The sequence below is a fragment of the Schistocerca serialis genome, chromosome 3 (assembly GCF_023864345.2).
Source record: "Schistocerca serialis cubense isolate TAMUIC-IGC-003099 chromosome 3, iqSchSeri2.2, whole genome shotgun sequence".
Taxonomy (NCBI): Eukaryota; Metazoa; Arthropoda; class Insecta; order Orthoptera; family Acrididae; genus Schistocerca; species Schistocerca serialis.
In genome coordinates this window covers 133,530,509-133,548,522 of record NC_064640.1, presented here as the reverse complement: position 1 = coordinate 133,548,522, position 18,014 = coordinate 133,530,509, and the positions used below count along the sequence as shown (strand labels likewise).

General features: G+C 40.3%; 1 protein-coding gene across 1 annotated transcript in view; it reads right to left on the bottom strand.

Moving 5' to 3' along the window:
• Window positions 1-18,014, bottom strand: part of LOC126469833 (protein zyg-11 homolog B-like) — a 222,541-nt gene that overhangs the window by 29,582 nt on the left and 174,945 nt on the right. The window contains exon 9 of the mRNA XM_050097124.1: window positions 7,905-8,061. Within this exon, the coding sequence (XP_049953081.1) occupies window positions 7,905-8,061 (157 nt within the window). The remainder of the gene's footprint in view (window positions 1-7,904; window positions 8,062-18,014) is intronic.

The window sequence follows — 18,014 nt, the reverse complement described above, 5'->3', positions numbered from 1 at the left end:
ATCAAACATGCACACTTTCTTTACACGTAATACAGTAACATGGCATATTTATAAAATATTTTAATACAGCACCACTATGTCCGAAACAACAGAAACCACATATACACTGCTCAAGAAAAGTTTGGAATACTGTCGTGAAATGTAGTCTACGATACTAGAAGTCTCATTGACCTAGGCACTTCATGCATTATCCAGTTAGAGCCCATATAATGGACAGTGTTTACTACTGGCAGGCTTTGCAGCTGTTTCCCAGTCATGTAAAATTACCACTGCCACAGCTGCACACTGCGAGCAGTCCATTTTGGGCTGAGCACTTTAGTAACATTCCAAACAGAGGCATACAACATTTTGATAGAGTCAAGGTAGTGCCTTTACTTTCAGCAGGTCATACACAGCAAGTTGTTGCCGACTGGTTACATGTCACTCAGAGTGGAGGAAAGTATAGTGAGATGGGAAATGTAAATGGTAGACCTCACAGTGGTCGTCCTCATATGACAACAACAATGCAAGATCGTTTCCTCCAACTGTTAGCTTGAAGGTGCCCAACATCAACTGTCAAAAATGTTGGAAATGACTTCTCCCGGCAACAGGGATTTGTATCTCAGACTAAACAGTGCACAGAATATTGCATCAGGATGGCTTTCATTTCAGAGGACCAATGAGAAGTTTTACACTGAACCAACAGAATCAAAGCAATAAAGGACTGGTCTCTTGCTCATCAACATTGGTCCACTGCAGAATGGAGTAATGTCCTGGGCTTTTGCACATCAACATTGGACCACTGGAGAATAGAGCAATGTCATGTTTGCTGACAAGATAAGGACTGGTTTGTGACAGGACATTGGATATGTTAGGATTTGGAGAAGTGCTCAAAAGCACCAGGAATGTCAATATGTTCAGGAAGTCCACCTGTTTGCACATGGAAGTGTAATGTTCTGGGTCGCAGACCCCTCTAATTTCCATCTACGGCAATATGACTGGTCCCCAATACCTCTAAGAGGACCTACAAACGATTGTAAGGCCCTACAGACATGAAGTTGGTGACAACTTCATCCAAGTCAATGACTATGCAAGACCGCACTGTACCCTAGCAGTGTCTCAGTATATTCAAAGATGAAACATTAACTGAATGCATTGGTCAGCACAGTCCACAGACAGGAATGCAACTGGGCATGCAATGGACCTGTTGAACATGGTTATTGCACGGCATGCGAATCCACATGACAATCTTCAGAACCTCACTGAAGCTGCTATTGAGAAGTGTGACTTCATACTCAACATAAACTTCATGGTCTCATCCAGTGCAAGATGTGCAGAGTGGAAGAACTCATCCATGTGCGAGGAGGGCGTACTCACTACCGAAGACTGATAATTATAATCATGAGATAAAGGTTTTAATTGTTTTTGTTTTCAAGGCCTACAGTTAGGAGAGAGCCTGCTTTGTTTTGTAACAGTTTTTTGTAACTAGCCGAAACTGTTCTTGTTTGCAGAAGGAATTGCATTTATTTTGTTAATAAGGTATTGTACAAACTTCAATGGGCATACTATAAGGAAGCCATTGTAGTAAACTCTGTAATATTCCAAACTTTTGTTGAGGTGTGTATAACTATGGCAATGATGGCCAGTGATCCCTTCAGTACAGATGCACACCAAGCTCATTGAGCGAGGTGATGTAGTGGTTAGCACACTGGACCCCCATTCGGGAGGATTTCTGTTGAAACCTGCGTCCGGCCATCGTGATTTAGGCTTTCCGTGATTTCCCTAAATCACTTCAGTCAAATGCTGCGATGGTTCCCTTGCAAGGGTATGGCTGATTTCCTTCACCATCCATCCCTAATCCGAAGGTTTGGGACTGATGACCTCAGTGTTTGGTCCCCTCCCCCAAATCAGCCAACCAACCACACCGAGCTCGAACTCTTATGGGAATCGGTGAGCAGCTATGAGTAATGAGGCTAATCAGCAGGGGCACTACATCAGTAGTGTGTTGTTTAAGTTGAGAATTTGGGTCTGTCAGAAGGCAAGCTAAGGCAGTCCGTGCAGTTGACATGACCACTGTGTCCAGATGGCATGGCAGTCAGTGTATCTGGGTAGCAAGCAGGAGACCTGGGTTTAAATCCTGGTCTGGCACAGATTTTCAACATGCCCTACTAATATAAATCAATGCCCACTGGCAGCTAATGTCTTTACTTCCTTTGCACCAATTACTGACAATTATTGAACTATACGAAAAAATAAATCTTAATTAGTTACAAACAAAGGAATGCACACAGCTTATTCAACATGTAAATGTCACTACAGATATTCGGATTCAGGTTATGACGTGTCTGATATGCTCACCAACATTGGTGGTGATGTAGCGCAAATGAATAGCAAAATTCTGCATGACCCGCTGAAGTGTCAGAACATTGATGCTGTCGATGACCCCCTGAATGGCTGTTTTCAGCTCAGAAATGGTTTTGGAGTTATTGCCATACACCTTAACATTAATATAGACCCACAAAAAGGAGTCACTTGTGTTCAGATCCAGAGAATATGGCAGCCAATCGAGGCCAATGTCAGTGTCTTCTGGGTACCCTAGAGCCAGCATGCGGTCCTGAAAGTGGTCCTCCAGAATAACAAACACTCTCCTGCTTCGATGGGGTCGAGCTCCGTCTTGCGTGAACCACATCATGTCGAAATCAGGGTCACTTTGGATAATGAGGGTAAAATAATCTTCCAAAACCTTAACGTACTGTTCGGTAGTCACCATGCCATCAAGGAATATCACACCGATTATTTCGTGACTGGACACTGCACACCACATAGTCGCCCTTTGAGGGTGAAGAGACTTTTCGATCGCAAAATGCAGATTCTCAGTCCCCCAAATGTGCCAATTTTGTTTACTGATGAACCCATCCAAATGAAAGTACGCTTTGTTGCTAAACCAAACCATATGTGTGCATACTAATTCCCATCATGCCCCGAGGCCAACCATGCAGTTTGAACATCCTAATTCAAACCATTCAGAAGTTATGACAATTTTATTTCATATAGTTCAATAACTGTCACCCTGAATCTAACACCCTTCTGCACCAATGTTAAAGCTTTGAAGACTCTGCAGAGATTGTTTTGTTCCTAGTATTATAAACACTGTTTCAAAATACAAGGGCAATGTCATGAAAAAAGGCAGTAATGATTATATGTATTGTGAAATATTGGTCAAAAGATAAGGCAGTTTTTTTGTGAAGTCCTGCTGAATGTTCCAAGGCTTCCACTAGACATAATTCTTATATACACCTTTCCACATTCTGAAAATGTTTTATTTTATTTTACTGATAACATTGCACCCTTTTGATATTCTTTTACATATAATCAGTTAGTCTAAGAGATTTTGTTTACTGTAAACATTGCAATGAGAACAGTAGAACCAGGAGTACACTCACTAGTTAAAATAAACACAAAATGTAGTTGAACAAAACACTTTGTTGTAAATTGAGGTCAGGCCCTCAACTAAGCTTTCATCATAATATCCAACTGTGTTGAAAAACCTGTCACAATGAAAGGAAGGTAGATTAGGGATTAGTGTCCCCTCAACAACAAGTTCATTGAAGACAAGCACAAACTTTGGTTACTGACGGATAAGGAAGGAAATCAGGCATGCCCTTTTTGAAAGAACCATCTCAGCATTGGCATCAAGTGATTCAGGAAACCACCAATGACTTAAATCTGAATCCACATTGGGGATTAGAATCACGATCCTCCAGAATGCAAACCCTGTGTCTTATCATTGTACCATATCACTCAACTGTCACAACAAACACATTGTGATATCTGTTGTAATGATAGATGGAAATAAAGAAGTGATGAGATTGGTGTTTCATGGGTGGTAGAAGGGTTGGGTGGATATATAAGGAAACATTTTGCAGTTGAAGTTGCAATGAGTTGTTACATTGTGGCTACCATATCATTGTGCATGAAAACATAATTATATCTCAATATGCTACGTTGGTTGCACTGTACTGCACAAGACAATAAAGAATCACACTGAGAAGTGAGGATTGGTCTGGCTTGAATGTCCCACAATGATGCCTAGCACCTCTACTCGATGGACTATCATTTTTGTTTCTCAAGTTGAATGCAACATCCATTTCTCATGCCCAGTTTTGGTGCAAATCTCAAAGTGGTCCTCCTCACTGTACAATCTGAAAATGGAATTCCCATTTATTCTTCTGATTGGTTTCCAAATAGCAGTTGGTATAGAATTTGGAAATTTCAGTTTGTCTGACATAGTTCCAAGTGGCAGCAAGAGGGAAATTTATGTAAAAACAAAATATCCAGTATAGAAGGTTGTACATATATTTTTCTCTGTATATGAAGTACTCAGAATTTCGTAACTTAATTAGTGCAGTGAAACTGTTAAAAAATATCATATTTGTTGTGTGTACTATTTGAGCAAAATGGATTTATAAATCTGCCCTTTCTAATTTTTCTTCTTTACTGAACTAAGAGAAAGTGTAAATATCAGTCATTCTGTTATCTGATGCCTGTGAGTTATTGCTCCACAAGAAATTTGCCATATGTGGCACTCCGTTTTATAAACTTAAATTACTGGTAAAATAACAGAAGTTTATAAACTTTGATTATTTATTGGTAAAATGATTTGTCTTTATTAAGGACAAATGCTGTGACATTTTCCCCTCACTTGACAATTTGTTTCACCCTTCAACTACAACAGTAGCTACTTTCTGTGTGTATTGTATGCCTGACACATTCAGTAGAGTTCAACACTTATTCACCTGATTGTGCAAATCAAAGAATCTAAATCTCAGATTGTAGCATTATGGCCCACGTCTCTGGTTTAAGCTCTCATCCAAACAAGAGGGCCACAGTCAGTTCCGGGAACAATGCCACAAATTATAGGCTGTGCTTCCATCCCATGTGTCAGAGGTTATCATTACTGTTAAAATCATATAGATTATTTGATATAACTCAAGATGGTGAGGAAGATCTTGATGTGCCATGAAATTAATTTGTTGTCTTCAGTCTGGAGACTGGTTTGATTGAGCTCTCTATGTTAGTCTATCCTGTGGAAGTTTCTTCATCTCTACATAGTTACTGCAACATACATGCATTTGAACCTAATTACTGTATTCAAGCCTCAGTCTGCCTCTACATATTTTACCCTCCACACTTCCTTCCACTACCAGACTGACAACTGCATGATGCCTTTCAATGTGTCCAATTAATCATTCTCTTCCTTTAGTCAAGTTGTGTCACAAATTTATTTTTCCCGCACTTCAATTCAATACCTCTTCATTAGTTATTCAATGTTCCCTGTCTAATTTTCAACATCTTTTTGTAGCACCACATTTCGAAAACTTCTATTCTCTTCTTATCTCATCAACGTTTCACTTCTGCACAAGGCTACACTCCATACAAACGCATTCAGAAAATACTTTCTAACTCTTAAATTTACATTGGACATTAACAAATTTCCCTTTTTCAGAAAAACTTTTCTTGTTACTGTCAGTCTTGCATTTTATATCCTCTGTAACACTGTCACTAAATTTTGGTCAGTACTGAGAATTAAAAGCAGTTCCATTGCAATGGTGTGTGAAGCAAGCAGGCAGGCACACAGGTGTTGATATGTAATTTCACAAACAAGCCTGTTTTTATGCTACAAGGTGGTCAGACCAAGCCATGCAGTTGTGGTGTCATTGCAGAAAGGCACTGAAACTAAGAGCCCGCCTGTGGAATATTTACACACCATGAAAACCCAGGGGTGTTGAGTTGAATATGCCTGGAAGCAACATATTGGTGCTGTTAATCACTAAAAATACCCTCTGACTCTAGCACAGTTATGTGAAGTCTGGTAGCACCCTCCACAAGATTGGGTCCATGCAAGTCTTTATCATGCTACGAGCCAATCAGCAGCTGACTGGTCTGGGCAGCCAACTCCACCAGACCAGCTCACGATTCCAAGTCAGCACCTGTGGACACAGAATGACACAGAGGATGAAACGTCCCCTGGGCTTCACAGCAGCACCAAACTTCTGCCTTGGAGGGCAGTGATTCACAGCCAGTACGGTACTGCTGCCATCCTTCGACACCAGGGCGAGCTCCTAAACTGGTAGCAGTGGAAGCCTATGAGAATTCAGCAGACATACATGTTGCTGGCATTGTTCGTGCATGGCCACATAGTGCTAACTCAGGCATGCACTGCTGAAGGGGGTAGAAAGTGTCAGAAATGCAGGATGCCACTGTCAAACAGCCATCCTGTTGCCACAGACCTTCCGGCATCATCGGCACTGCTGGTGGGACATCACAGTACTCCAACATTGTAATTCAAAACAGAATAAAATATGTTGTATCTTGCAGTAGAGTTTTCCTAGCCACCCCTGGCTAGCACCATCTCTACACCATAGTGGTCCCACTCACCCTGGGCCATTTTACATCTCTACTTTGGCAAACATCAGTTATTTTGTTGCCTAAATTGCAAAGATCATTCACTACATTTAGTGTCTAATTTCTCGATCTTATTCCCTCAACGTCGCCTGATTTAATCTGACTACATTCCATTACTCTTGTTTTAATTTTGTTGATATCCATCTTATAACCTCTTTTAAAGATATTATCCATTCCACTCAACTGCTCTTGCAAGTTGACTGCTGTCTCGACAGAATTACAATGTCACCAGCAAACCTCAAAGATTTAATTTCTTCTCCCTGACTTTCAATTCTCTTTCCAAATATCTTGCCGGTTTCCTTCACAGCTTTCTCAGTGCACAGACTGAACAACATTGGTAGTAGACAACGTTTCCCTTTCATGTCCTTTGATTCTTATAACTGCAGTCTGTTTTCTGTACAAGTTATAGATAACCTTATGCTACCTGTTTTTACCCCAATTAACTTCAGAATTTCAGTATGTATTCAAGCCAACATTATCAATAGCTTTCTCTAAGTATACAAATGCCATAAACATAGGTTTGCATTTCCTTAATCTATATTCTAAGATACATTGTACAGTCTGTATGGCTTCTCATGTTCATACATTTCTATTATTATTATGCCTTGTTTTACAATTTATTTTCATTTTCCCATAAACAAATATTGTACGCTAAATTTCACTTTCATTTACTTTTTGTTCCTACCTGTCCATAAATTTTCTTATACGTGGTAGAACATCTTTTGTACTTGTGCATCATAAGACATTACAATACATATGACTATCTGAGTGGTGGAGCAAAGTGAGTATGCAAATACCAGTCATTGTTGAGCTTTGTCTGGAAGCTCTAACTTGTTTGAGTTGACAAAATTAAACAAGCTGATTGTTTTCATGTATTGAGAACAATTGTTATTTACTCAGAAATTTTTGTTAAATAGTGGATTTAAACAGCACCCTAGATGTTTTTGTTGTTAATAATCAGCCACTGTCCACTAATAAACTGAAGACTGTAAGAGGGGTACCACTAGAATAGCAGCAGCACATGTGTGTAACCTGGCACAAGTGGAATGCTGACGAGCACAGGTGAGAGAGTGATGAATGTTCGTCCCACTAGCATATGCCCTGACTGTGAACTGAGGACAGCCTCCTTCAACATCAAAAGTACTGTGAAAGTAAATCACATCTACAGTGAGGATGTATCAATGTGTACAATGAGAAAATTACCATGATTACCAACAAAAAAAAATTGCAAGGTCCAACTATATAAAGGCATAAAATTATGGCTTCAGATTTTACCATAATATATGAACAATAATGGGACATGTAAGTAAAAAATGAAATTACTGCAGAGAAACAAAATTAATTTCAGGGTTCTTTAGTGTCATAGTATTATACTCTATATGTACTAGTGTGATATCTTCATATGAAATAAATTATCTTTATCTACTCTGAGATATTTAGAATTCTGTTATTTTACTTACCTAAAATGCTGCATATTGCAACACTCATTCTGTTCATGGATGCATCGTAAAAAGTACAGAGAGAGTTCATAACAAGGCGTGCACAGCGGTACTTGTCAAATGACACATCTTGTAGAATTCTGTCACTACAAAGTGTCAATAAAGTATTCTTCTGAAGCTGAAACAAAGAATTTGATCATCATCGATCTAAATTTGATCCCTGGTAAGTATTTTAACAATTACAAATCAAGATGTCCTATGGAACTACACATTCTGTTTCTATGACAGCCCCATACAGCCTCAAAAATGTTTGATAAGCATTTGACAAATACTCTACCCAAATTTGAAAGAGCAGTCAGCCTTTAAGATGAAAGACATTAAAGTACATTAATAGGCCAGGCATTTTTATCTGTCTGACTTTTTAGTTCTGAAATGCTTGAATTAAGGACGTGTGAAACTTTACATTATAAATTACTACAAAATGTCCTACACTAATTTATGAATCCCACAGTTGAATACTGGAAAACATATGAAATTTTTACTCCATTTGTCTCCAAGTTACGCAAATTGTTATCAACAGGAAACTGTAGTTTGTGCATCATCTTTTAAAGATTGTATTCCCCCTTGTAACAACTGAAAAGTTATTCACAATGATGCACTACTGCGACATCCAGAGGTCATCATCATCATAAATGAAATGTAGAGCAATCAAGAGAACTTTCTAACTGTGGAAGTACCCCACAGCAACTGACATCTTACATGTTTGCCAATAATATATCTTTGATCACAACAATCAATAAACTTTAACTTACACAAGGAGCACCAACATATCAGCGTAAATATGAGCTACTTTCACAAAGGTAACAGCAGTAGTAAATGACCTCCTTATGGTACTAAATGGATACGTTTAAGATCCCACCACTCCAGTGATAGTGAGATGGAGCCAGAGAATGGTATCATTATTATCTGTACAACTCATACATAGTTCTGCTTTTGGCAGCCATAAGCATATGGGTCGCAGCAAAGACATCCTGTATGGATGGTCATTACCTCTCTTTTAAGGCAATTCTTGCTTTCATCCAATGGTAATAATTTTGACTAACATTACTTGTAGTCACAAAATCCACTCTCTACTGTGTTTTTATCTGCTGACTTTCCATCAATCTTGGTTTCCACATGCTGTGTGGTTTGTGACAGTAACCTGCCTAGTTTAGTGTCAGGCTATGGCACTTACGTGGCAATGTCGACAGGACCACAATCCATCACTCTATCTCTTCTGCGGTCAGCAGAAGGATCCCCAAATTGAAGTTATGTTTGTGGTGCATCAAGAAACAGGTCCGTACTGCTAGTTCTGTAGTTTTGGCTGAGATGCATGTAACACATTTTTTTTATTAAGGCATAAATACAGTGCAGGCACAGTGAAGCTTTCCTTCAAGTGGTCAGCACTCAACGAGAGTGAGAAAACAGACATGTAGCCTATTATGTGGCTCATGAAATGTGGTGGCTAGCTATGTCACAATGTAGTGCCAGATCTAGTGGTGAGTGAAAGGCATGTGCTCATACACACTCAGCATGCAGCTGTGTCCTTAGACCAGGCAGTGTAGCGGGTCTGAGGTGTGATGACAACTACTGGTTGGTGGGAACCATCTCAGTGTTTATCAGAGTGTGTTCATCTCCCACGTGGAGAGTCCTGAGTTCGCATGATGGTGAGGGAGATGGAAGGATGGTGTGTGTGTCTGCAGGGAGAGAATCAGTATAGAGACAACAGTTCTGTATTATTCCATCAACTTGGACAATAATGTGGGTGCGCCCACATATCTCTCTCAGCTTGGCATTGTCTCATAATATTTCCACTTGCGGTAGCAAATGCAGTGTGCAGTCTGTGACACATACGAGGCAATGTATCTCAATGTATCTCATAATGGTAGATGCCCACAAACAGCAGCCACTACTGTAATCATCATGCCATCTTACCTGCATGATTCTCTTGGGTACTAAAGGGCAAAATTAATACACACATCAAAAAATGTTTTGCATCACCCTGGTTCCCAGAACTCCTGATGATGGATGTTGACTGAGGATACTGTAACCCAGACACAGTCCCTTTGACTGTTCAGAGATGCCACTAAACCTGCCCAAAGATGTAAACAACTATGCACGAGCAGCGCCTATTAGACAGAGGGGGTCCGACAGCTGATCAGTTCCAGTCACTCCACCAGGATGGAGGCACATGGCTCGAGTTGTCTGTAGTTCAACCATGCCCCGCCTCGACGGTCAATATCATGGTTCGATCGCATCCACATTGTTATTTTGTGCCAGGAAGGGCTCTCAACAAGGGAAGTGTCCAGGCATCTCGGAGTGGACCAAAGCAATGTTGTTCGGACATGGACGAGATACAGAGAGAGACAGCAACAGTCGATGACATGCCTCGCTCAGGCCGTCCAAGGGCTACTACTGCAGTGGATGACCGTTACCTATGGAATACGGCTCAGAGGAACCCTGACAGCAACGCCACCATGTTGAATAATGCTTTTCAAAATTGAAGTGCGCAATAGGTTGCATGATGAGCAACATCACTCCCGATGTCCATGGTGAGGTCCATCTTTGCAACCACGACACTGTGCAGCATGGTGCAGATGGGCCTAATAACATGCCGAATGGACCACTCAGGATTGGCATCACATTCTATTCACTGATGAGTGTCGCATATGCCTTCAACCAGACAATCATCGGAAACGGGTTTGGAGGCAACCTGATCAGGCTGAACGCCTTAGACACACTGTCCAGCAAGTGCAGCAAGGTGGAGGTTCCCTGCTGTTTTGGGGTGGCATCATGTGGGGCTGATGTATGCTGCTGGTGATCATGGAAGGCACTGTAACGGCTGTACGATACGTGAATGCCATCCTCTGACTGATAGTGCAAACAATATCGGCAGCATACTGGTGAGGCATTCGTCTTCACTGACGACACTTCGCGGCCCCAAACAACATCGTTCGACTAGAGTGGCCAGCATGTTCTCCAGACATGAACCCTATCGAACATGCCTGGGATAGATTGAAAAGGGCTGTTTATGGACGATGTTACCCACTAACCACTCTGAGAGATCTACGTCGAATCGCCACTGAGGAGTGGGACAATCTGGACCAACAGTGCCTTGATGAACCTGTGGATAGTATGCCACGACGAATACAGACATACATCAATGCAAGAGGACATGCTACTGGGTATTAGAGGTACTGGCATGTACAGTAATCTGGACCACCACCTCTGAAGGTCTCGCTGTACGATGGTACAACATGCAATGTATGGTTTTCGTGAGCAAAAAAAAGGATGGACATGATGTTCATGTTGATCTCTCTTCCAATTTTCTTAACAGGTTCCGGAACTCTTTGAACTGAGGTGACGCAAAATTTTTTTTGATGTGTGTACCATGTGATCCATGATCAGATTTCCTCTGTTCCATATACGAGAACTTGGAATTTGTTGGGACTAAGTAATAGCCAGTACTTCTGCTTCTATTTGGTTATAATTCATCCATGCCACTGTTAGTGTTTTAGATGTGTATCTAATTGGTTGTTTCATGCCACTGAGGACCTATTCTATTTTACAAAGCACCTTTTGCCAGGGCTACACAACTCCCTGGCATAAATGTGGCCACGTGTGGAGCAGGTATCAAACAAAAGCATTGCCTGACAAGTGGCATACACTGAAATTTGACTTACTTTTACCGCAGCTAATTAAGGGGTTAAGATATCCACACAACATCTGGTATAAATTTTTCATAATAAATTATCTTGCCTAAGAATGACTGCAGATTCTTCAAACCTTTGGGCCTAGGGAGTCTGTCAGTTGCTTTATTGTCAGCCTGTTACCATCTTTGCTCAGTATGTGGTCAAAGTGTGGAACACTTGTTGGAAAAAACTACTTTTACTTAATTTACATTCTTGAATAGACACTCTTTGACTGTCACAATTTTACTAGTAAACTGTTGAAGTATTCATGGTAAAGTTCTCAAATTTACTGCCCTCCAGAAAAGTTCTTACACTCAAATTATTCTTGGGACTGAGAGCTGGCTGAAACCCAAAGTGGAAAGCTCTGAGATATTTAGCGAGTTGTGGAACATATATTGGAAAGACAGATTATAGACCATAGGAGGGAGAATGTTCATTGCAGTTGACAAAAATAGTGTCTCTAGTGAGGTTGAAGTTGAGTGTGGCAGTGAAGTCATCTGCTCGCGTATCACAGGTGTAGGTGAAATTAAGTAATTGTTAGAAGTTTTTACTGGCCAACTGATTCTGCTGTGACAGTTCTAGAATTATTCAAGAAAAGTCTATGATCAATAGCACATAAATACACAGATCATGCAATACTAGTTGGAGACGTCTTTAACTTGCCGAGTATAGGTTCAAATGGCTCTAAGCACTATGGGACTTAACATCTGAGGTCATCAGTCCTCTAGACTTAGAACTACTTAAACCTAACTAACCTATGTACAACACACACAACCATGACTGAGGCAGGATTTGAACCTGTGACCGTAGCAGCACTGCGGTTCTGGATTGAAGCACCTAGAAATGCTCAGCCACAGCGGCCGGCATAGACTGATATGTCTAGGGATTCATTGCAGGGGGTACAGATAGACAGTCATGCGAAATCCTTTTGAACACATTTTCTGAAAATTGTCTTGAGCAGCTAGCTCGGCAGCCCACACACAATGGAAATATCTTAGACATTGTAGCTACAAATAGGCTGGACATTATCAACAATGTCAGTACAGAAACAGGGATTAGCGATCATGATGTCATAATAGCAATTATCATTACAAAAGTTGATAAGTCAGTCAAGAAGGCTAGGAGAGTGTTTCTGATAGACAGAACAGATAAGCAGTTATTAACATCTCACTTAGACAGTGAATTGACAACATTTAGTTTCAGTAAAATGGATGTAGAGAAATTGTGGGCAAAGTTTAAGCAGGTTGTAAATCGTGGTGTGGAAAGTTACATGCCTAGTAATTGGATAAAGGATGGTAAAGACCCACCATGGTTTAGTAACGAAGTTTGGCAAATGCTGAGGAAGCAGAGGCTGTTGCATTCTAGGTTCAAAAGGGGACATACAAATTACGACAAGCAAAGGTTAGTAGAGATTCGTGTGTCTATGAAAAGATTTATGCTTGAAGCATATGAAACTACCACTATTACACCTTAGCAAAAGATTTGGCAGAGAACTCAAGAAAATTCTGGTCATACGTAAAATCGTTAAGCGGGTCTAAGTCTTCCATTCAGTCCCTTTTCGACCAGTCTGGTGTGGCAGTTGAAGATAGCAATATGAAAGCAGAAGTTTTAAATTTCACGTTTAAGAAATTGTTCACATAGAAGAACCATACAAACATACTGTCATTTGACCATCGGACAGACTCCCATAGGGATGATACAGAAATAAGACTAACTGGCATAGAGAAACAACTGAAAGGTTTGAAAACAAATAAATCACCAGGTCCAGCTGGAATCCCAATTTGATTCTACAAAGAGTACTCTACGGCACTGCTCTCTTACATAGATTGCATTTATCGTGAATCTCTCACCCAGCAGAAACTCCCAAGTGTCTGGAAAAAAGTGCAGGTGACTCCAGTATATAAGAAAGGTAAAATAACAGACCCACAAAATTACAGACCAAGATCCCTCAATTCTGTTTGCTGCAGAATCCTTGAATATATTCTCAGTTCGAATATAATAAACTTTCTTGAGGCTAAGAAGATTATGTCCATGAATCAGCTTGGTTTTAGAAAGCATTGCTTGTGCGAAACTCAGCTCACCATATTCTCACAGGATATACTGAGTCCTATGGATGAACGGCAACAGACAGATTCCATATTTCTAGATTTCCGGAAAGCATTTGACACCGTGCTCCACTGCAGGCTGTTAACGAAGATATGAGCATATGAAATAAGTTCATAGATATGTGAGTAACTCAAAGACTTCTTAAATAATAGAACCCAGTATGTCATCTTTGATGGCAAGTGTTCATCAGAGAGACATGAGTATCATTAGTAGTAACCCAGGGAAGGGTGATAGGACCGCCGTTGTTCCGTAATACATACATGATATGGCTAACAGGGTGACCACCAATCTGCAGTTTTTTGCTGATGATGCCATGGTGTACGGAAAAGTATCCAAGTTGTAGGAAGATACAAGACAAATTAGACAAAGTTTTTAGTTGGTGTGATGAATGGCAGCGAGCCCTAAATGCGGAAAAATGTAATGCGGATGAGTAGGAAGAACAAACCTGTAATGTTCAGATACAGTATTACTAGTGTCCTGCTTGACACAGTCCAGTCATTCAAATATCATGGGGTAATGTTGCAAAGTGATACGAAATGGGACGAGCACATGAGAACTGCAGTACAGAAGATGAATGGTCGACTCTGGTTTATTGGGAGAATTTTAGGAAAGGGTTGTTCACCCGTAAAGGAGATCATGTGTAGGACATTGGTGTGACCTATTCTTGAGTACAGCTAGAATGTTCTGGATCTGTATCGGATCAGATTGAAGGAAGACATTGAAGCAATTCAGAAGTGGGCTGCTATATTTGTTACAGGTAGGTTCGAAAAACATGTAAGTGTTACAGAGATGCTTTGGGAACTCAAATGGGAATCCCTGGAAGGAAGGTGGCGTTCTTTTCGAGAAACACTATTGAGAAAATTTAGAAGCTGGCTGCAGAATGATTCTACTGCTGCCAAAATACATTGCACGTAAGGACCATGAAGATAAGATACAAGAAATTAGGGCTCATACAGAGGCGTACAGAAGTTGTTTTTCCCTCACTCTATTTGTGCGTGGAACAGGAGGGGAAGTGACAAGTAGTGGTACAGGGTACCCTTCACCACGCACCATATGTTGGCTTGTGGAATATCAATGTAGATGCAGACCATAAACTGTAAGTCTTTTAAAGTGCAGAGGTGTTGCTCCCACACAGACGCAGCAACTATTATGTCACTTACATGGTTTGCAGCTTGGGGTACCCTTGCTTTAAATGCTTTAGGTATATTTTGAAACATTGTGGGAGCACTCACAGCACCAAAAGGCAATCTATTATGTTGGTACCAGCAACCCACCAGACCATCACAGGGGTAGCACTACGTATCTATGGTTGGACAATTTGCACGGCAAAGCATAATAAATTACATGCAGAAACCTCCAGCGTGATCAGTCTATTGATGGAAACCATATCAAAATCTAAATCTACATCTATGTCTACATACATACTCTACAAGCTACGGTATGGTGCGTGGTGGAGCGTACCTTGTATCACTACTATACATTTCCTCTCCTGTTCCACTCGCAAATAGAACAAGGAAATAATAAATGCCTATAAGCCTCCCTACAAGCCCTGATTTCTCTTCTCTTGAGGGACAATGAGTGTTTGCATCAGCGACATACCCTAAGTCGCACATGTCCTCTTGATGGTGCGAAAGAACAGTCACTTCAAAGGAAATATCTAAAGCGAAGAAGCAGAGGCAGCCAGATAATCTCTGAGATCTCCTGTCTAAAATGAATTTGTTAGAAGACATGGACTCACATGGTTCTTCTCAGGACCCTCCAGCTATAAACCTTGGACTTGTTATTAAGATATGTCACATCAACAATGAACGCATAATTAAATCAAAATGCCAAGTCTTACAGAAGATTTTATCAGAATATAACATTAATGTTGTTGCTGTTCAGGAAACACATACTGAACATGAAGAGCAAATGAATCAGATAGGAATAATTCCTTGCTTTGAATTACTAGGAGCAACATACCACCTTGCTTATTGAGTGGGAACATTCATACAATCGTCAATCAAGAATGCAGATCTATGCTGTGTATCTGATTTCAATGACATCCATGAAGTTACAGTAAAAATAGGATAACCAACCAATGGCCTCCACAATCCCGGTATCACAATACCCTGCCATATACCTCGTAGATGTTAACAATCACCATACCCGATGGAAGCATAAGAAAAGTGATGAAAATGGTGAAGCTGTTGCAAATTCAGCAGAAGACAATAGCTTATATTTGGTGTTTGATGCAAAGTATACAGGAACATCTGTATTGACAGCTTGGAGACTGGAGTTTAAAATCCCAATCTATGCTTTGAAACTACTAATGAAAATAAATTACCTCTCCAAAATTTGTGGTGACTTCCCACACAGCCAACACCGTCGAATCTTAATAGAAATAGGGACAAATATTCTACTTGTCTCATCCTTTCCACAAAGTAGATGGAACTTCAGAAAAGCAAAGTGGGATGTATTTGCTAAAAATCTGGGCAGATGTCTCAGTCACCCCCCCCCCCCCCCCCCAAAAAAAAAAAACACCTGTGAAGCCTGTTGGAGCTACGAAACGTGCAGCAAAGAAGGCAATCCCTAGTGGCTACTGGAAGCAATATATTCCAGGTTGGAATGAAACAACTGAGAAACCATATGATGAACTTCTAAAAAGTGAGGACCTAGAAATAGCAGATAACCTACTTCATAACTTCAATACAGCCAGATGTATCAGGCGGACAGAGACTGTTAAGTCACTCAGTTTCCAAACATCAAGTACAAAAGTATGGTCATTACTAAGGAAGTTAGATGGAAACAAAATTAAAGTACGAAACAGCACTCACATATCAGCTACTAGGATTGCATCACATCTACTGTACACATCAAGAGCATCAAGGAATAAAACTCATACAAGACACATCAGATACAAACTTACAATGCTCAAAAAGAACACTAATGAACAACCTGATTTCTCACAAACTTTCTCTATATTTTAAATTTCTGCTGCTCTTAAAACTCAAAAGCCTGAAAAAGCACAACGAAATGATAGAATCCCCCCAGAATTTCTTCCACATAGTGGGAAACGTGCAAAAAATATGGCTGGCAGATTTCTTCTCTAACATTATGATATCTGATTCAGTTCCACAAAAAATGAAGCATTCAAAAATCATAACAATACTCAAGCCCAGCAAAGCATCAGACCAGCTGGAGAACTATCAACCAATAGCACTATTGAGCACTACTTATAAGTTCCTTGAAATAATCCTATATAATTGGATTAGTGTAATAACCTTTCGGAACCTTCCTAATGAGTAAGCTGGATTCTGACCAGGATGGAACTGCGCTGATTAAGTCTTATCCTTAACAACATTTATTGAAGCAGGATACCAAATGAAGCAGAAAACATCAGTTGCTTTCATTGATCTAAGTGCAGTGTGTGACATGGTTTGAACGCATGGACTGCTTTATAAATTATTACAACTTGTCCCATGCAAACAGACAACAAAACTAATAGACAACATCTTAGCTGAAAGAATATTTACAGTAACTACAGAAAAAGACACTAGCTGCCCAAAAGCATTGAATAATAGCTTACCACAAGGATCCGTCCTTGCTCCTCTCATGTTCAACTTTTACATATCTGATATTCCTCCTACACAGTACAGAGAGTTTGGCTATGCAGATGACTGGCAAATAGCTACCCAACACAAAACCTCTGAAACAAATCCTAATTCTGATCATGACATCTTAAGCCACTATTTCTGTAAATGGAGGTTACAGCCAAATTCAAATAAAACAGGAGTTTCAGGTTTTCATCTGTCCAATAGATTGGCACACAGAGCCCTCAATGTCTGTTTTGAGGGTGACAAACTTCATCATAATAAGCATCCAAAATACCTTGGGATCGTGTTAAATAGGGCACTTTCTTTCGGGGAGCACTTGACATGCACACCTGCTAAGCTCAAAACCAAAAACAATGTTCTCCATAAACTATGTGGCTCTTGTTGGGGATTGTCAGCACATTCTCTCTGGGTATCAACATTTGGATTGGTATACTCAGCAGCAGAGTAGTGTGCACTGTCTGGCTTAATAGTTCACACATAAAAAAAATATAAGTAGGTTTTTGGACAACATGGTTGTGGAGAGAAGCAGCGATTAGTATGATTAATCAATAATCCATAAACAGTCTTAATTGGATTTATTATTATTATTATTATACCGCCAACCGGTTTCAATCCAACGTAGGGGTCATCTTCTGGGTGTTTACACCATTGGTCGACTGCTGGTGGTGTCACTCCTGTCTACATAACGGCAGGGTATC